Genomic DNA, 21,571 nt, shown 5'->3' on the forward strand with positions numbered 1-21,571 from the left:
ATTCATCTTAAAGCATGAATTGGATCAAATTACTCCCCCGTTTACAGTTCTTCTACTGGCTTTCCAAAGCATATAATCTCCTTACAATGCTTTATAAGTTTCTTGTTGCTCAGACCCCTCTACTTCTCCAATCTTATCTCCTGCCATTCTGCCTTGCTCCCCACAGCAAGTGCATTTCTGTCTCTGAGCCTTTGTAGGTGCTGTTCTCTTTGCCCAGAGCCCTTCTTCTCCCCATCTTCTTTGTATAGTTAGCTTTCTCATCCTTTAGGTCACAGATTAAATGACACTTTCTGTCCTAACCATCCTATCCAAATCAAGTCCCTCCTTGCTATTCTCTATCTCAGTACCAATACCTCAATAGCATTTAAACAAATTTTAACTTAAAATATATATTTATTTTGTTTCGTCCACTGTAAACTCCAGAGAAAGAAGAGATTTTGTCTGTCCTGTTCTGTTTTTGCTTATTTAGCTCAGTGCCTGACATGTAGAAGGCATTTAATCAATATTTATTGAATACATTAATTAATCAATGAATGAGAGAGCTGGTGAGGACATTCAACAGAAAGAATGATGAAAAGATAGGTTTAGAGGGGAAGTTGCACCTCAAATCTCTGCTACTATGGTGCCAGGGTGTTTGTAGAGGAGACGGGGGCAGAGGAACGTATTTGAGGTTAAGGAAAAAAATTGGCATTTGATATTGTACCTCCCATATTGCCCAGGGGAGATGGGGCCTGACTAGAAGCTGACACTATTTCAGTTACACTATTAGGTCTGTATTAGATTGGACACAAGGTAGCATAATAGTTAAGAACCTAAAAGAATTAGAGAGTTTAGAGACAAGTGCTAGATGTGGTTTAGGCTGTAAGTGCCATATGAACTTGTAGTAGTGAATTCATGAGGGTTAAAATAGTATAGAATACTGGAAGAGACGACACTAAATTTTATTCATTTAAAAATGTTCGGCTGGCCCGGTGGCTCAGGCGGTTAGAACTCCATGCTCCTAACTCCTAAGGCTGCGGGTTCGATTCCCACATGGGCCAGTGGGCTCTCAACCACAAGGTTGCCAGTTCGATTCCTCGACTCCCTCAAGGGATAGTGGGCTCCGCCCCCTGCAACTAAGATTGAACTGCAACTAAGATTGAACACGGCACCTTGAGCTGAGCTGCCGCTGAGCTCCCGGATGGCTCAGTTGGTTGGAGTGCTTCCTCTCAACCACAAGGTTGCCGGTAACTCCCGCAAGGGATGGTGGGCTGTGCCCCCTGCAACTAGCAACAGCAACTGGACCTGGAGCTGAGCTGCGCCCTCCACCACTAAGACTGAAAGGACAACAACTTGAAGCTGAACGGCACCCTCCACAACTAAGATTGAAAGGACAACAACTTGACTTGGAAAACGGGCTTGGAAGTACACACTGTTCCCCAATAAAGTTCTGTTTCCCTTCCCCAATAAAAAATCTAAAAAAAAAAAAAGTTCATTGAACACCTGTTAAGTGTGAGGGCCTAAGCCAAGTGCTGAGAATACAGAGGTGGATAGGACACAGTTTCTGGTCTCTATGGTCTGACAGTCAAAACAAGGAGGCAGACATGAAATCAAAACGATTCCTTTAGAACTGACAGGATATGTGTAGAATTGTATTCCATTGAAGAAAGATAAACATAGACCCAAATATATAACAATGATTACAAGTGCTATGGGGAAAATAAAGCAGGGTCAGAGGGCTAGAGAGTGAGCAGGGAGGGTATGCTATTGTATAGGGTGTTCACAGAAGGGCTTGTCATTAGTCAACAAGATAACATTTGAATGAAGGCTGAAGAGGTGAGACATTGAGCTAGGTAGGTGTCTTGAGGAAGTATGTGTAAAAGGCTGGCTTGTGCTTGAGTAGCTAGAGCAATGGAAAGTGTGTCTGGAGTGGAGTGATTGAAAGGAAGTGTGGAAAATGAGGACAGAAGGACAGCAAGGCCAGATCTTGAGTGGTATGTATGGGTAGGACTTTGGGTTTTACTTAGCATGAGATGAGAAAAACCATGTAGAAAATTTAAACTTGGTGGAGAAGGTACAGGGAGCAACTACAGGTTTTGGGGTACAGGAAAATAAAAACAGGATCAGTATTTAGGAACTCAATTCAACATGTAGACTGGACTAGAGAAAGGGAAACCAGAAAGACTATTCCAATAATTCAAGTGCAAGATTAAACTAACTAGTGGGCAACGAGAATGGGAAGAACTACATAAAGAGGAAGTTTTCAAAGAAAGCAACAGGGTTTACTGGCTTGGTATGAGAAAAGTGTCCTTGTGATGTAACTTCAGAGCTACTGACTTCAGATACAAACAGATGTCCTGTCAGAGGCAAATGAGGCCAAAGGAACTGTTTCTAAAATGGAGCCACAAGAGAGTTTCAGAACAAACCTGTTATTTGTAATTAAAATCATTTTTTTTTGTGTTTGAAATAGAAATTAAAAAAAAATAATTAATGGCCCTGAAATAATTTCCCCCATCCTGAAAAGTAAAATTGATCCTGTTTATCAGCTGGCAATTCAGTAGTCATGAGCAAGCAGGCAAAGGGGCCCTGGTGTGAGCTTAAATGCACTTCTGTGTTATCAGCAAATTTTATCAGGAATGACTGTCTCCCTCTTTGGGGTCTAAATTATCAACTTTCATGGAATATTCTTTGTATAGTGCTCTCTCCTTACTGAAACACGTTTGTGTCACTGTATTGTTTATAATTTTCTTAAGCAGGGTTGAAGGCTCTGAAAATAATATACAGAATATGTGATACATATACATATGAAGGGTGCATAAGTGCCAGAGGGTCCCAGTGTTCTGGAAAACAAGTATCAAAACATAGAATATATTATTGACATCAGTTTAGAAAAATGTAGGGTAGACACAGGTAGTTGACCAAAGAAATAGCAATACCCTTAACCACTTGTAATAGCACTAATAATTGTTCCTTGATATTTGTGTGACCATATTTTAAGAAGTCAGAGAAGGATTTGACAATGTGTGGATAATAAGTTTTTAAATATGCTGTCTCACCTCAGTTACTTAAACTTACCATCCTATTATCCCGGAGGGTGGGCAGATGACAAATACTGCTTTTCTTCTCAATATTTTAAAGCTGACTATATTTAAAATGTAAAAAAAATCAAGTAAAATGAAAGACTTAACCATAGTTTTGTGGGGAATAATAGCAACATGGATTCTTAGGGATAGAACAAATTTTAGAAAAAAACAATGTTTACTTATTAGCAAATTATTTATGTTTATTTAACCTGATTTAACCAATGAGGTTATTTACTTTTTAAAATGGCTAATGCTCTCCATGAGGTTTTTTCCCTCTGAACACACAGACATTGCTTAAACAGAACAAAGTTCAAAGAAAGCTTGATTTAACCAAATCAAACTCCTGTGCCAAAGTCAACAACCAAGATCATTAAGGAGCTGCATTAAATCAAAAAGAGTTAAACGAATGCAAGTTTGACACCAGGATTAAGCATTTGCCCATTTGAAGATGACCATGATTTTCTGTCTGACCTCAGGAAGGTTCAGTTTCTCTTTGAGATCTATTTTCTCTTTAAAACTCTGAGAAGCTTTTGTTTGTGTATCTTTTTAATTGTTCTTGGGACATGTGATTTGAGACTTTGTCATAGGGACTATAAGATGAAAATAGTTTGACCAAAAGTATTGTCTTTATGGTAAAGAAGCCTTTGTACAAAGGAGTTGTGGAATTCCACCCACAGCAAACACATTTTTAGTTAAGGTTCTCAGGCAAATGATAAAACAGGGTTAGGATAGAATTTAACACTTAGTTATTTGAATTCTTACTGTTTGCTTTTCAGGCCTGATACAGTGGTTTAGGTCGTGCTCACTTTGTATGTAATATAACGTTTCGTAGCAGGCATTTGATATTAAATAAAGTAAGATGTACTTCACCCTTCTGGGATTGCGAAATCTTTAGCATGACATTTTAATCATCTCTACTACATAAATCTGTAGTTTAAAGAAGGGCTTTATCATCAGCTCAGAGCAGGAAAAACCTACCTAGAATAAAGGTAGGTAAGATGCCTATTGAGATCACTCATTAACTATATTGTCTAATCACTCCAGTTTCTACCTCCCTTTGGTCTCAAAATTAAAAAAAGTCTACTTGCAAAAAAAAAAAAAGAAAGAAAAAGAAAAAAAAAAGTCTACTTGCCTAGACAGGACATTTGAAAGTTTCACCTTACTGTAAACTCTTAGAAGAGGAACTGAAACTGCCATTTAAATGTGCTTTTCAAGGTATCGTCAATGAACTTTAGCGTGACTATGCTATGAATCAGCGAGTTTCAAAATTAAAATTATTTCTGAATCTTCCAGTCAAAAAGAGGCCTTCTCCACGATTTGATTACACTTTTAATACAGGAGCATAATTAACCACCCCTTTTTAAAAATGCCTTTACAATTTACACCTGGAATATGATGACGAAATGTGACATGAAATACTGTGATGAACATGAATCGGTTCAGCTACCAGAGATATAGTCTAAACAGAGGACGATGACATCTATCGTCTCAGGTAATCTTCACAAAAACCCGAGGAGAGAACCAGTCAATCCCACCCCACGAAAGCCCAGATTTCGCTCAGATCTTGGCTCTGCCGGCGAGATGACGTTCACGACCGCGGGGATTTCCGTAGCGGTGACACACTCTACTTCCGGCTGGCGGTGAGAGTCAGTGACGTGGCAGGCCAGGCCGATCACGGTCCTTAGGGCCGGGACACCCGGAGCTGTCAGGTGGCCTTTGGGCAGCCCAGCGGGGAAAGCCTGAAGTACCTACTGCGGTGGCGAAGGCCAGCCGGGAGTCGGAAGTGCCACGTGTCCCGATTGCGCCTGCGCGGCCGGCGGCTGACAGGCACTTCCGGCAGGGGCCTCCCTTTTCTCGCCGCTTGGCTGCTGCCTTCCAGCCTAGCGTTCCCGGCCCCACCGGCCCTACTCCATATTCTCAGCTCCCAGGCCTAGTCGTGGCCGCCGGTGGGCTGGGGAGAATGCGGCGCCAGGCCTAGGGCTTGCTGCACCGCCCTCTCTCCTCCCCGCCTTCCGTCCTAAGTCGTTAGCCCTTTGCCTCCGCTTCGAGCAGTCGTCTTTCAGCTCTTCCCTTGGCGCTGTCGCAGACCCCTACCAGCCCGGAAAACCACCGTCGTCATGTCCCAGCCGGGGATACCGGCCTCCGGCGGTGCCCTAACGGGCCTTCAGACCCAGAACGGGGAGGCCTCAGCCTCGGGGTCTCCTTACACCAACGGTTAGTGCCGCTCGGGGGCAGGGGGGGTGCTGGTGTCGCGCACCCTGGGCCGGGGCTCGAGCTGAACTTTGGTTGCTGCCGCCGCCTGAGGCAACACAAGAGGAGAGGGTGACCTCCCGACCGGAGCCAGGCGCCGGTGGCGGTGGGCAGCTGGGCCACGGAGACCGCGACGGATATGCACCCGCAACTCCCGGCTTGTCTTAGTGTTTCATATTTATTTACTTATTCATTCGTTCAGCAAACTATTAATGAGCAGTTGCTGTTTTCGTGGATAAAAAGTGGATTCGGTCCATACCTCACAACTCTCGTACAAGGCTCAGAGTTGTTCATGTGCCACCTTGACTTCTGGAGAGCAGAGTTTGGGATCTGATTCATTTTGGTTCCTCAGGGCCTGCGGTGGGATTCGGGTCACACTCACTTTGAATTTGTGGAGACGAATGAATGGTTGTGTTTTTGGGAGACCCTTTTAGGGCCCATTCATCTTTCTAAGAACTTTCCTCCAGTTGTGCTTAGGCCACCTGTTCAGTTTTCCAGCTTTGGAAGAACCAAATAGAGGGGAGAATCTCCTGTTTGATTTCCAGAGGCCTTTACATGCTTTGAGAGTAGTTGGAGACAAATCTCAACCTCTCAGGACAGTGTGCATGTGGCACTATAATTTGTCATTTGGTGTGAGAGGGTCTTATGTTTTTCCACCTCTTCTAGGATTCTTTAAATTCTCCTGCATTGTGATTTGCTAAGCTTATTATATTTGTTATGATGGAGAAAGATAGGTTGTCTGCCAAAGCTTGCTAAGTTGCCAGTTTACCTATAAAATCTTTTGTTCCTGGAAACAAAACTAGAATAATACTGAAATACTTAACTTGCCCATTGGAGTCTAAAATTGCTGTGAAGTTTGAGAATATATCCATTGACTAAAATAGCTAATTTACATTGTTTTTAGAGAAGACTACTGTTTGTTGTTTGTTTGTTTTTTAACAAAGAAGGCTCCAAAAGATTTTAAAAAATGTCTGTGAGTAGGCAGAAGCAAGAATTAAGTGGGGGTAAGCACTGAAATGGTGTTAATTGTTCTGTCTCAAATTTATGGTAACGTGTAAACTACATTTATTCTAGGCTATTTACCAACATTTACACTGAGGATGAAATCATTTTAAGAAATTCACTTTAAGGTCAAAAAACTTAAGCAAGATGTCATGGCAATGGTTTTTTCTTATAATTTATAAATTGCTATTCTACATGAGCTTTAAATGTCAAATCCTGCAAATATGCTTGTAAGCTTATATGTAAGTATAATTTTGTTAATTTTGAAATGTCAAAGGAATTTAGCCACTGAGATGCCATATCGGAGATGTTGTCACTATGTTGATTTGAACCAGTCCGACAGACATTTGTTACACACCTTCTAAGTTCTGTCCTTGGGAAAATACAACTCAAGGTACAGTCCCTGTGTACATGTTGCCCAGAGCCAAGTGGGGATTCAGACAGGGAAAGAAATTATAGAACTGTGTAAATACATTCCTTTTTTGAAGGTATAATTTTAAGTCTTTTTATAATCTTCATTTTAAAGTTTTTTGTAGAATTATTCTCAATAAGGTGGCCAATGTCATATAGTGAGTCCCTTCATTGTGCATCCCATTAATAAATAGAGTAGGGACGTGGTGGAGAATTGGAGGGGAGGGTATGTCTGTGGAAGGGGGGAAAAAGTTCAATGCTGGAATGTAGGTGTTTTTGCTTAACTCTTTCAAGGCTGTTATTGCTGCTTAAATACTCTATGGAATACTCTTAAGCTTTAGATTTAATGTAGCTTCCTTAAATTATATAGCACAATTCAGTTGGATCTTCAGATGTTTTTTAGATTATAATGAAAAGTCCAAATACAGTAGTCCCCCCTTATTTGCGAGGGATCTGTTCCAAGACGCCCCAGTGGATGCCTGAAACTGTGGATAGTAACGTACCCTATGTATGCCATGTTTTTTTCCTATACATACCTATGATAAAATTTAATTTACAAATTAGGCCCAGTAAGAGATTAACAGCAATAACAACTAGTAATAAAAGAGAATAGTTATAACTATATACTGTAATAAAAGTTATGCGAATGTGGTCTCTCTCAAAATATCTTATTGTATTATGCTCACCCTTTTTGTGATGATGTGAGATGATACAATGCTTACATGATAAGATGAAGTGAGGTACTCAAAACAGTGTGCAATTTAAAACTTCTGAATTGTTTATTTCTGGAATTTTCCATTTAACATTTTTGGATCGCCGTTGACCAAAGATGCCTGAAACTACAGAAAGTAGGACTGTGGATAAGAGGGGACTACTGTGAAAACCTTTTTCATTTTTCTATAACTTGCTAAAACTTGCTTTCATATTGTATGATGTCATTATATTGCAGAATTCCTCACATATGGAGACATTTCCTTCTGTGGTAGATTGTTACATTGCATTACAATCTGAAATTATCTAGACAGGTTTTTCTAAGTCTCTGTAGATTTGTGTACACTTATTTCCTTTGCAAAAATTGATAGTGAACTGTTAAGACTACTTAAACTGGCAAATCTTTATCTGATTACCATGTAATAAGGCTAAAGGGAAATCATGACTCTCACTGTTAATTAGCTTCTTTATTGACTATTTAAATCCATTTGCCAAGGCAGTTAAAAACTGCAGTTTTATTAATTTTATTTTTTGTAGTATTTATGTAGTACTCACCTTTTCCCATATAGATTAAGGGTATTCATCCTTTCTCCCACTCAGATTCCCCGTTATATTGTAATTTTATAAAGTAATATCTTGTCTCACCTCTATACTGTAAAATCTATGACAGCAGATATATCTGCTTTTGCATAATATTCTGTCTCCAGCTCCCCATATGTCTAGCACGTTTTAGGAATTATCAGTTTTATTGAATGAAAGTTTTAGATTTGGGTATTGTGTAATTTAGGTCAGTAAACATGTATTGACTTTTCCATTTAACATTTTTGGATCGCAGTTGACCAAAGGTACCTGAAAATACCTTTGAAAGTAGAAAGTAGAACTGTGTTCAAACAACATAAATTTATTATAAGATAGAGCTCACTTTCAATTTTTTTTTTCTGGTGACTTTTTCTGTGGATTTTTGCATCATAGTATCAGCTAAAACTCAATAGAATATGTGGGTAGGTTTGGGCATCGATTTAAATGCTAGACTTGTACTCATATCTCTGTTTTAGGTATGACAGGAATGTAGATCTCTTTATGATTGTGTATTTAATATAGGAAGTCTTTAGTTATCAAAACAGGCTGTGAATAAAATTGGCATGTGGTCTGTAACACTGATTGTTCTGGCTGAGTTCTCTTTAATGTTTCCAGGGGGCAAATAACTTCGGACTCCCATAAGACTCTTTGCATACCTCTATTAGAACTTAGGCATTGAGCATCTTGTTTGTCTCTGCTGATGGGGAGCTCCTAAAAGAGAAATGGTAGCAATAAGAACTAACGCTTTTATTGTTTATTTACTCTATGCCCAGTGACTGTGCTAGGTTGCATTATATACATCATCTCATTTAATCCTCACAACAGCTCTATGAGATTATAACTGTTATGTTTACTGACAAGGAGACTGAGATGAGTGGTCAAGCAACTAGCTCAAGATTACACAGCCAATGACCTAGATTTGTGTTACCTAGATTTAAACCTAGGTGTCTTACATAACCATTGTTATTCAATTTATCTGGTTGTTATCTCCGAATCCCAGGACCTAGCGCCTTGAATTAGTGCCTAAATCAAGGATCAGAATCTCCTCTTTGGTTTCTTTCTGCAGGTGGATAGGTCATATACTTTAACAATAAATATTAGCTGATATTTTTCAAAACTGCTGCTTAGCTTAATTGGATTATAATTAGTACATGACCTGACGCTAATTTTTGTTAGTGTTTAGTGCATTTCTTTGCTGTTTCAACATCACATTTCATAAATGTCTTATAGATCCTGAAATTGTTCCTTACCCCCACGTTGATTCCTAGCATCGAATTAACTCTTCCATTGCTTTATTAAAGCTCTTATTTTTAGTGACTGACTCACAAATTGTACTCATGCAGTGGCATCCATTTGTTGTACTTATAGTTTCAGTTGGTCAGCTCTGTAAGTGATCACAGTATATTTTGATGTGTGAGGTGAGGTGCTAAATCAAAATTTTGTCTTCCCATCTGGACTGTGAGCTCCTTGACAGCAGGGATAGAGTGGACTTGCCTCACCTTTGTATCCTCAGAAGATATATAGTAAAACGTGTCTTTACAATCAGGGAATGAATAGAATGTTCATAACCATTTGGAATAAAATAAATCATTAGCCTAAATATAGGATCAGTCTTTAACTAAATGAAAGATTACTTCACATGAAATTATTTGGTTCACTGATAGCAGAAATACTGGTGAGTGCTGCAGTATTAAGGACACAAGTACATGTTTCTTAGATGATGACAGTAGGAAACATTTATTGAGTACTAACTACGTGTATATGAGAAACACCATTATAAATGTGTTTATATAACCCATTTATGTAGTTGTCTTGAATCCTAAATCTCATCCTCACATTGTATTTGTTTCCTACTGCTGCTGTAATAAAATACCACAGACTTAGTATCTTCAACAACACAAATTTATTATCCTACAGTTCTGGAGGTCAGAAGTCTGAAATGAGTCATCAGAGCTGCGCTCCTTATTGTAGGCTCGAGCAGAGAAGCTGCATTTTTGCCTTTTCCACCTTTTGGAATCTATCCTTGTCCTGGGCTCATGGCCCCCTACCATGTTCAAAGCCAGCAATGTCCTGTCAAGTCTTTTTCTGACCCTGAGTCTCCTGCCTCCCTCTTTCACCCTAGAGATTATTTTGGGCCCAACCTGATAATCTAATCTTCCTATCTCAAAGTCAGTTGATTGCAGCCTTAATTCCATTTTTGCCATGTAACCTAACATATCACAGGTTCCAGGGATTAGGACATGGACATATTTGGGGGGTCATTTTTCTGCCTACCATATACATCAACACTATAGTTTAGGTACTATTACTGTTCCCATTCTTTAAATGAGGAAACTGATCTAGAAAGGTTAAACATTGCTGAAGGACAATTAACTAAATTTCAAGGCCAGAATTTGATCTCAGTTGTTCCAGTCTGTGCTCGTAATCATTACTTTATGATGTTTCTTTCCATATACATTCCACATAGAGTGACCTTGTACAATCAGGAAGTTGATTGTATAGGATTTTATGACATTCCTTTACGTAGCTTTCTAGTAAGTCCCAGAGATTGAATATGCACACCTATGGAGTTTGAATATATAGAAAATGGGAGTTCAGTGAACTATGTTGACTCGTGTGATTTGGGACAAGTTGCTTAGCTGCTCTAAGCCTGAGGTTACTCAGGGGACCAGAATCTTTAGAGTCCTTTGGAATACGCAGGTTCTGTAATTCATCTGTTAGTATTTGATAAATCATACATATACATAAGCAAAGTACTCTTGGAAATCGTTAGTAGTTAATTTCCCAGAACATTCCCCTCTGATTTGATGTTTTGCTGATCAGCCAGAGATATAATTTAACTTACTTATGCTTCTCTCTCCTTCCCTATCCTGTGTGTTATTCCAAGGAATCAAGATGACTATATAAATGGGTTATATAAACATTGAAGGGGTAAAATTTAGGGAAAGTGAAACTTTTTTAAAATCTGTGTTATGGTAAGATAGTCACAGAGTATAGTCTTATGGTACTCAGAACACTACCTTGTTTCTAAACAACAGATTTGGAATTTCATTGATGGTTTCTCATTGGCCAATCTTTTGGTATGCTTATTTTAAAATGATTCCAGGCCTAGGGTCACCATTTAAATACTTCAAACACTTCTCCATTGGATTACCGTGCTATATTTCACATTTATAAATATGTTGCTTTCTTCGGAGTCTTTAGACAGGAATCAGTAAAAAAAATTCTAATTATAAATAGGAAGATTCAGAAATTAGCCTGGAATATTCTCGGTGGAGACAATGCATTTGCCAGGAGCTAAGACTCATGAGTTTATTTAACTCATTGAGTCTGATTTAACTCATTGTTCCTTTTGGTCCCAGTGGGTGTTTTTTTTTCTTGTTTAGAAAGATGACTGTGATTCTCTGTGATTCTGTCATTCTTTGATTTTCTGACCTGCTGTAATCTCCTAAATTTTAATTTAGCAATTAAGTAGGAGAGGGAACCAGATCAAATATTTGAGTCAGAATGGTACCAGGCTCTATGTGGAATACAAATTTTATTTTCTGCCCAAAGAAGTTAAGATGATGTCTTGACAATAAAATTTAGTTTGTTTGGCATTCTATGGAATGAAACACTATATATGCTTAAAAATAAAAATAAGGTGAATCTATAAAAAGGCAATCCACCATTTTCCCAATGAGAAGATTTCCCCCTCCCCAATTTTTTTCAGGTCATTTGAAAGTATGAAATTGTAGGGATGTGGATGAAATTAATCAAATGACTATTTGTAATGTTTAATGTTTTATTTTACTAACACATGCATCTTTAAACTTTGTATTTAAAGATATATGTGTACGATTTTTAAATGTTATATATTAGAAACATTAATTTTCTACTTCTATATTCATGAAATAATTTTATTTAAACTCTTTACATGCACCTTTTTTCGTTTTTAAAATGTTTATTTTGAAACACACGCACGAATTGTATAAATCACATGTATAGTTTAAAGGGAAATAATAAAATGAATTTCTGTGTATTCACTACTAGTTTAACAGAGTATCTCTGTTACGTAGTTTAACAGAGTGTAACCAGTACCTCTGAAACCCTTATGCCCTTTATCACATCTCCTTTCTCGCTCCCAGACGTAGCTATTATATGAATTGCATAAATTATTCTGTCTTCTTTTTAAAAACTGATTTATTGAGATATAATTCATATACCATGTAATTTACCCATTTAAAGTTTACAATTCAATGCTTCTTAGTATTTTCACAAAGTAGTGCCATTATCACCCCAGTTGAATTTTAGAGCATTTTTTCTGCCCCTAAAAGAAATCCCGTCCCCCTTATCAGTCAGTCCCTGTGCCACATCCCTGTACCCGCCAGCAGTGGGTAACCACTAAGCTACGTACTTTGTGTTTCTATAGATTTGCCCATTCTGGACATTTTATATGGATGGAATCATACAATATGTGGTCTTTTGTGACTGCCTTTCTTTTAGCATACTGTTTTCAAGATTCATCCATGTTGTAGCGTATATTAGTACAGTTGACCCTTGAACAATGCTGGGGTTGGGGGCACTGACCCTCCGCCCAGTCGAAAATCTGTATATAACTGTTGACTTCCCCAAAACTTAACTACTAATAGCCCACTGTTGACAGGAAGCCTCACCGAGAACATAAACAGTCGATTAACACATGGTTTGTATGTTACATATATATTATATATTGTATTCTTATAATAAACTAAGCTAGAGAAAAGAAAATGTTATTAAGAAGATCATAATGAAGAGAAAATACATTTATTTATTGAAAAAAAATGCACTTATAAGTGGACTCACAGAGTTCAAACCCATTTTGTTCAAGGGTCAACTGTACTTTATTGCCAAATAATATTCCATTGTATAATATACCACATTTTATTTATCCATTCATTAGATGGTGGACGTTTGGAGTGTTTCTACTCTTTTTTTTTATTTGTTTAAACCACTTTTAAAAACAACTTTATTGAGATATAATTCACATACCATACAATTCACCCATTAAAAAGTATGCCATTCATTGGTTTTAGTATATTCGAGTTGTGCATCCCTCACCACAATTGATTTTAGAACATTTTCATCACTCCGCAAACCCCCAAACCCATTAGCAGTCACTTTCCATTTGTCTCTAAACCCCAAATCCTAGGCAAACACTAATCTACTTTCTATTTCTATATATATGTCTGTTCTGGATATTTCATATAAGTGGAATCGTATAATATGTGGTCTCTGTGATTGGCTTTTTTAAGTTAGCATACTATTTTTAAGGTTCATCCATGTCACATGTATCAGTACTTCATACCCTTTATGACCAAATAGTACTCCACTGTGTGATATACCCCATTTTGTTTATCCCTTTATCAATTGATAGACATTTGGGTTGTTTCCACTTTTTGGCTATTATGAATAATGTTACTATGAATTTTCGTGTGCAAGTTTCTGTATGGACATATATTTTCATTTCTCTTGGGTACCTACCTAGGAGTGGAATTGATGGGTCAGACGATATCTCTATGTTTAACATTTTGGGAAACTGAAAAACTGTTTTCCAAAGTGGCTACAGCATTTTACGTTCTGCAGTAATGTATTCAAATTTCCAATTTCTCCACATCCTTGCCAACGCTTATTATTGTCAGTCAGTCTTTGATTATAGCCATCCTAGTAGGTGTGAATTGGTATCTCACGTGGTTTTTCACATTGATGTCAACATTACTAGAACAGCCTTCCAGAGTACATAATTTTCGATTTGTTTTAAGGTGTTTCATATACCACACTTTGAGTAAGATGATGTCCTTAGAAATTTTACCCTAAGTCACTAGTTCTTATTAGCCTTTCTCATTTATTGAGTAGGTGTGATTTGTGTTCTCTACAATATAACTACTTAGTGTTGCTATAAACATTTTATTTCGTAACCATCCCAAATTTATAAATAAGTTGCAAGTACATTACAAAGAATATTTTTTTCCTGAACCATTTGAGAGGAAGTTGTTAACGTGATGTCCCATCACTCCCAATTACTTTAGTTTGTTTGTATTTCCTACAAATGAGAAAGTTTTCCTAAATAACCACATTACAACTATCAAAATTAGAAAAATAACACTGATGCATTACTATCATCTAACCCTCAGACCCCATTCATAGGATTCTAATAAACCCTTTTATAGCAAAAGAATCCAGTCCAGAATCACATGTGGCATTTAATTGTCATGCCTCTTTAGTGTCCTTCAGTCTGAAACAGTTCTTCAGGCTTCCCTTGACTTTCATGACCCAGATGCTTTTAAAAATTACAAGCCAGTTATTTTGTAGAATGTTTCTCAATTTGAATGGCCTGATGTTTTGTCAGATGATGCATGCTGGCAGGACTGTTACAGAAGAGATGCTCTGTTCTCATTGTATTCTACCAGGTGGCACATGGTTTCATTTTATTCTATTATTGATGATGTTCACTTTAGTCACTTGATTAAAACGGTGTCTGCCGAACTTCTCCGCGGTGAACTTGCTCCTTTCCCTTTGTGATTACTATTCTGTGGGGATGTACTTTGAGACTGTGTAAATATCTCATTCCTTGTTAGATTTGTAATTTATTCATTTATTTATATTGGCGTGGACTGTTTATTCAGTAGGCTATATATAACTATGTGTAACATTTTGAAAAACCGCCAAACTGTTTTCCAATGTAGTTGCACCATTTAACATTTCTACTAGCAAAGCATGAGGGTTCCAGTTTCTCCACATCCTTGTCAACACTTGTTATTTTCCATTTTTTCATTTTAGCCTAGTTGGTGTGAGTGGTATCTCATTGTGGTTTTTATTTGTGTTTCTCTAATGACTAATAATGTTGAGCATTTTTGCATGTGTCTACTGTCCATTTGTTTCTCTCTTTGGAAATATATTTGAATGTCTATTTAAATACTTTGCTCATTTTTAAATTGGGTTATTAGTGTTTTCATTGTAAGAATACCATACATTTTATTGTATTTTTTAAAGTACTTATTTGTTTGCAAGACTAATTTTTCCTCCTTTTTTTGGAAGGTCCTCTCCAAAATGCACTGTTGTCTTCACAAGTATCAGGGAGCCAAGGATATAATTCTCCGCTTCCAGGATCCTACCCTCATCTAATACCAGCAAAGACTTTGAATCCAGTCTCTGGACAGTCAGCCTATGGTGGTTCTCAGACTGTTTCTCCATTAAGTAATTACCAGGGACCTGGGCAGACTCTTTATAGACCACCGGTGGCTTCCAGTACAGTGAGACCTTCACTCCATAGTGGTCCTGTTCCCCGAATGCCACAACCTACTTCTCAGAACCCAGCTGCTACACCAATGCCTTCTGGTAGTTTTCCTGGAGCCAACACACCGCCACCTTTGAATTGGCAATGTAACTATCCATCCACTGGATCACAGACAAACCATTGTCCTCGTGCATCATCTGGACCAGCTGTGTCTGGGAATACAAATTTGACTACAAGTCATCAATATGTTTCTTCTGGAAATGCTTCACTTCAAAACAACTTCGTAAAATCAGGTAGAGTTCTTTTAGGAGTCTTAAAAGTAGAGAAACGGGAAACTTTTGCTTGTTTAGATGTTTGAATTAGTATTTCAAGCCTTAAAACTATATAGAAGGCTATTGATTTTTTTTATTAGTTTCAGGTGTACAAAACAATGCAATGTTAACATTTCATCCCTCACAAAGTGATAACCCCCTTCCCCCAATCTATTGCCTCTCTGACATATATATTACAATTCCATTGACTCTATTCCCTATGCTATATATACTCCATATCCCGTGACTACATATATTAAATTATAGTTGACATACAATATTATTCAGCTTCAGCTTCAGGTGTATAGTGCAGTGATCAGGCATCTACACCGTCCATGAAGTGGTCTCCCTAATAGGACATTTGCCCATCTAACATCCTACAAAATCTTTACAACATTATTGATTATATTCCCCAAACTGTCTTTCATGTCCCCGTGGCAGTATTGTAGTTACCAGTTTATGCTGTCTCATCCCTTCCCCTTCTTCCTCATACCTACTCCCCTCCCTTCTAGCAACCATCAGTTTTTCCTCTATATCTCTGAGACTATTTCTGCATACTTTCCCCTTTTATTCAGTTCTTTAGATTCCACATATAAGTGAGATCATATGGTATTTGTCTTTCTCCTACTGACTTATTTCACTTAGCATAATGTTCTCTAGGTCCACCTATATCATTGCAAATTGATTTTTAAAATTATTGTTCATCTTTAAATAAATTAATTCTCTAACCTTTGAGTTAACTTAAAATCATGGGTTGTTCCTGATTTGCTTCTTTCCTTTGAAGGTTTCCTCTGTGTTTCTTTGAATCACCTGTGATATTTCAGGGATTCGGCTATGGCAGAAACACTTCCTTAAGGACTGGCCATTACTTTTATTAACTGGGTTCCGTTTTGTATTCTAGGGAAGCTCAATCCCTGTGGTCTCTCTTTGGTCTTGATGTGAGGCTTGGGTTATCTTTTTATCTTGGCTTGGACAGTTTTTGGCCCCAGAAATTGTAAGATCTCAGAGGATAAAACAGATAATTCTTAGGAAGTAAGGAGTGTTATTGAGCACAACTGTAGTCAGAAAGCAGTGGACAGAGCTTTATACCTGTTTTCTTCTAAGAGTTTTATGGTTTTAGCTCCTACATTTAGGTCTTTAATTAATTTTGAGTTAATTTTTGTGTGTGGTGTGAGGTAGGGATTCAGCTTCGTTCTTGTCCATGTGCGTGTACAGTGGTCCCAGGACTATTTAATGGAAAGACTACTCTGTCTTCCATTGAATTATCTTGGCACCTTTGTTGAAAATCCATTGGTTATAAATGTAAGGGTTTATTTCTGGACTCTGAATTCTATTTTTTTGAGCTCTATGTCTGTCTTTACACCAGTACCAAACATCTTGATTACTATAGCTTTGCAATGAGCTTTGAATTTGGGAAGTGTGACTCTACCAACTTAGTTTTTCTTTTTCAAGATTGTTTTGGCTGTTCTGGGTCCCTTGCATTTTCATAAAAACTTTAGAGTCAACTTGTCAATTTTTGTAAAATAGACAGCTGGGATTTTGATAAGCGATTATGTTGAAACTTTACATCAGTTTGGGAAGAAATCTGTATATTCTTGGACTGACTTTGTTTGATCTTTTTATTTTTAACCTCAGTGTTTGGTCATATCTGATTCAAAAGTAGGTTCATTTAACCATTTCACTGTTCTTTTTTTTTTTTTTGCTATTAAAATTAGTCTTACACACTTACCAACATTAATAGTGTTACTCTGAAAAGCATTTAAAATTCTGTGTTGGAATCTGCAGGTTGATTCTGCTCAGCAGACATCCTCAAGGAAACGAACTAGTAAAAAAGCATCCAAGTGAAACGGTAATATCAGTAATTACCAAAAGGTATATTCTTATGCATTTCTGCATCTATATGCTATATACACTTCATCAGACTTGTAATTTAACTGCTGAAACTACTTATTTTTCTTAGCTTTTTGACCAGCCATTGGTCCTGGTGAAGACAGTTTGGCCTTGTAAAGATTAAGGCTACTTCTAGAAATGTAGTTGCTTTGTCGAAATCTTCTGACTCACAATTGTTAGAGCCCAAATTCTTCTGGTTAGTTTCATTTTTGTTAATTTGACACCATGAGTGAGCATTAATCACTTAAAATTAATGAATTCTCACTTCATTATTAATAATTTTAGGTAACATTTATTGAATATTATTTTCCAGCACTTTGCCAAACTTTTACATGTGTTATCTTATTTAATCTTCACTGCGGTCTCTTTTTTAAGTAAGAAATCTGAGGCTTGAATAATTTACACAAAGCTACAAGAAAATAATTTGGGGACAGGTACTGTTTAAAAACTATTTAAGAGTAGGTGTAGCTTCATGTTTAAAAGTTTAATCAATAATCTGAAATATTTTTGGCTATAACAGAAGCCACAGATGTGGTGAAAGAGAAATAAGCAAATGCCAAAACTCTGAAGGTTTCCATATAAAAGGAGAAAGAAAAATATATAAACTAATAAAATGAACCTAAAATGAATGTATGACTACCCTGCCTTTTTCTTGTGAGACTTCTAAAAATAATTCCTCAATTTTCTCCCCTGTTTTTTCAACCCATCTTTGATAGTAGGTGCCTGATTGATCTTAAAAACTGTATCTAAGTTTATACTAAGTTTCTAGAGTCCACATATTAAAATTCTTTCTTTTTCCTAATAGGCCACCTTTAAGCATCCTTACATTAGCTTACATTTAGGGATCGTAGAAGGCAGATTCTGAAAATTTAGTTATTAGTGTTATAAATAAGAACTATGCAGCTTGAAAAACTAATGTCTCTCTTATGAAATGTAGCATATTCTAGATTAAAAAATATTCTTCTTAAAGTTGTGAAAAATCTCTATAAGCTCACTTGTATTCTTTTAAACATTAGGTTGTTACTTCTTTGTGGTCAGATGTGTCATACATTCTCATTCATGCTGAGTTGGTAATGTTCCTTGCCCTTTTGTTCTTTTGGTCTGTATTGCCAAAGATATGTGTGGGTGCTTCTTCGATAAGGGAGGTACATGTTGTAATCTTTGTCTTTACTTTTGTCACAGGGCACTGATTAGTCCTCTTGGGAGCTATAATGTTTAGTAATAGGATAATTTTTCAATTTGGCTCTGGAGAATTGAACACTATTGAAGCATATTGAAAATTTTCATATTTGCATATTTTCATTCCTTTAGTTTACAAAATAGTTAACTGTAGAATATATTATAAGAAAAATTTATTACTTATTTCACTTATAAATTCAGAGGATTTAAAAAAAAGGCTTGGAATGAAAAATTAAATCATATACTTACCAGTAGTATTTTACAGGACTTTGTAGATTTTATTTTCTGTCTTTGGCGGATGAGAAGGTATAAGCAATATTACTGACTTGAATGAACAGGTGGCTGTGGGTTTTGGAACGTTTCATATCAGCTAGAAGAATTTTCCCAAGAGTAACCTGTAATATTTTTACATTAGTCAGAACTTAATTGTCCTAATAGAAAATTGATGAAATTGAGGCAGTGAGATACCAGGAGATAAAAGGACAAATTCCATGTCGTTCTTAGTTTAGTTTGATGGGTACTTTTACACCTCTTGGATAGCAATGTTTCCTAAAGTATACATAAACTTTAGATCATTTCCTGCTTTTTAAGCTTAGGGAGTGTTCATAATATAGTATTTAAACTATTACTGAAAGTAAACTACTTTTAATTGTTGGTTAGGTTATTGAAAAGTACACAAATTTACAATCTCATTTTAATAGGTTATGCCCCCGATAAAAATGAGCAAAACAAATAAAACTTAGAGAATTTAGAATAATCACAATATTTGTAGTTTTGGAAATCTAACTCTAAACCTAATTGATGTTAATTGAACGGATAATAGGCCATTAATAAAATTTTATGTATGTCAGTTTCTACTGGAATATTTGACATGGCCTATTGAAACTGACCACTTAATGAAAGCGTGGTAGAAGAGACTTGAAAATGTGTAAAGGATGCATGTAAATTAAAAAGTCATAAACCTGGGATGTTAACGTTTCTGGTAATTTGTTGCTGAATATAATTAAAATGTAAATTTAGAAGTTACTCAGATTTGGTAAAAGGCTGTTTTGGCCTTTGCCTTAAGTTCTTAAGTGACATGTGAAAAACCAATGTTTCCATAGGTTCTGCACCCCCCTTAGTGAATCCACTTCTGCCTACCACTTTTCAACCAGGAGCTCCTCTTGGGCCCCCTCCAACTGGAGGACCACCTCCAGTGAGGGCAGTCACTCCTCAGCCCTCATTTAATTCAGCTATCAACCAAGAAGGTAAGCATGACAAAAACCAAATCAAGTCTTAAAGCTTTGACTTAGGGCAGAAGGATGAATATCATCTGAATTCTGTGCATCCAAATCATAGTCTTCCAGAAAATCTAGTTGTTTTGCTTAGGGACAGACTTCAGAAATTTGGAGTTTAAAAAGTTTGTCAGAATTCCACTGCCCTATGCTAGGCTGTGGACTAGCATTTGGGAACCACTGCTGTTAACTTTTTTTGTTGCTGTGGCTATAAAGTTAGGTGCCTTTTGGGAGAGGGAGTTGAAAGGGGAATTCCTGCTTTTCTGGACATGATGTTAGAACTATTCTTTGATATATTGGCTCTTTTCCACGGAAGCAGTATTATTGTAAATAGCAAATATTTATGAGTCTAAATAAAAAGTTAAATATACAAGCATTTGAAGTTTTATATAAAAAGTAAAATATTTTAAAGCATAACTTTAAAATACGTTTATTGATTTAAACAAAATATTTAGTAAAGAAATTTGATTTTAGCAGTAAAATAACCATTGCAGCAAGATGTAGAAGTAGGAAAACAGAAGAAGAGGGGTAAAACTATTGCTCGTGTTCTACTACTGCGTACAATAAACATTCTCATTTTTGTATTTTCTTTTAGAATTGTAAGTAGGGGGAAAACATAGTTGTGAATAGTTTGAAAAGAATGGTGTCAACGATGAGTAACAAAATGATACAGCAGTGTCCCACTGGTTGTCACATTATAACTTTGAAAATCAAGCAACAACAAATATTAAAAATTTTAACCAACTGAAAATATGCCCAATGATTTTGTTTGTTTCTACAATTTTACTAAGTTTTTCTGAATCAACTCATGGTTGAAGTCATAGTGGTCTTGTGAATTGGAAAGAAATTACTGAATTATTGAAACCATTAAACTTATCTATGTGGTGTTAAAGTGACTATTAAAGTTAGCACCTTTGTACTTAGGTGCTAGAGATTGATGCTATTCACTGATTTTAGTTTCTTCTGTACTTGAATTAGAGCTCAAAACAGCAAATGTACCAATAAATAAATTTCTATTCTTCAAAAGCAGATGTCCCTGGCATTTGACTTTAACTCTTTAAATTGGGAGTGAGGGGCAAGATTTTTATTTTACTTTAATGGTTCTCTAGACAAAAGCAATTGCTCTAATTAATTTATATCACCTTCAAATTAATTCAGGATTCCACTTTGTTCCGAAATTTGGAAGAAAAGTTTTTTTACCCTCATAATTTTATTTTATCTTTTAATAGTATTGATTTTGGTGATTTTTTTTTTTTTTCAGTGTGTACTGCCCCTTGGGGTTTTTAATGCTGCTCTCACAACTGCTGAAATCTTCCAGACAGTATATAATATTATAAACTCTACAAAGTACCATCCTTTTCATTTTTTAAAGAGGGCACAACTCACAGTGGCCTGTGCGGGTATTGAAATTGAATCAGCAATCTTGGTGTTATTAGCACCATGCACTAACCAAATGAGCCACCCCCAGCACCATCCTTTTTAGCAGTTTATAAAATTATTTGATACTTTTTATATTTGACATGTTTAAAAACTTACATTGTTCGAATTTTTATTTTAACATTTGACATTTTTCTTGGGCTGTAGTTTAAACAGTTTGTCATTTGGAAAGTTATCTTAAATTTTAGACATTAGCTCAAATTTTGCAGA

At 36.6% G+C, this 21,571-nt stretch overlaps 1 protein-coding gene across 1 annotated transcript in view; it reads left to right on the forward strand.

Moving 5' to 3' along the window:
* The first annotated feature begins 4,711 nt into the window (after positions 1 to 4,711).
* Positions 4,712 to 21,571, forward strand: part of SEC24A (SEC24 homolog A, COPII coat complex component) — a 52,593-nt gene continuing 35,733 nt past the window's right edge. The window contains exons 1-3 of the mRNA XM_033096067.1: positions 4,712 to 5,276; positions 15,072 to 15,563; positions 19,754 to 19,897. Of these exons, the coding sequence (XP_032951958.1) occupies positions 5,180 to 5,276; positions 15,072 to 15,563; positions 19,754 to 19,897 (733 nt within the window). The 5' untranslated portion in view covers positions 4,712 to 5,179. The remainder of the gene's footprint in view (positions 5,277 to 15,071; positions 15,564 to 19,753; positions 19,898 to 21,571) is intronic.

This window comes from Rhinolophus ferrumequinum, chromosome 24, assembly GCF_004115265.2.
Source record: "Rhinolophus ferrumequinum isolate MPI-CBG mRhiFer1 chromosome 24, mRhiFer1_v1.p, whole genome shotgun sequence".
Lineage (NCBI taxonomy): Eukaryota > Metazoa > Chordata > Mammalia > Chiroptera > Rhinolophidae > Rhinolophus > Rhinolophus ferrumequinum.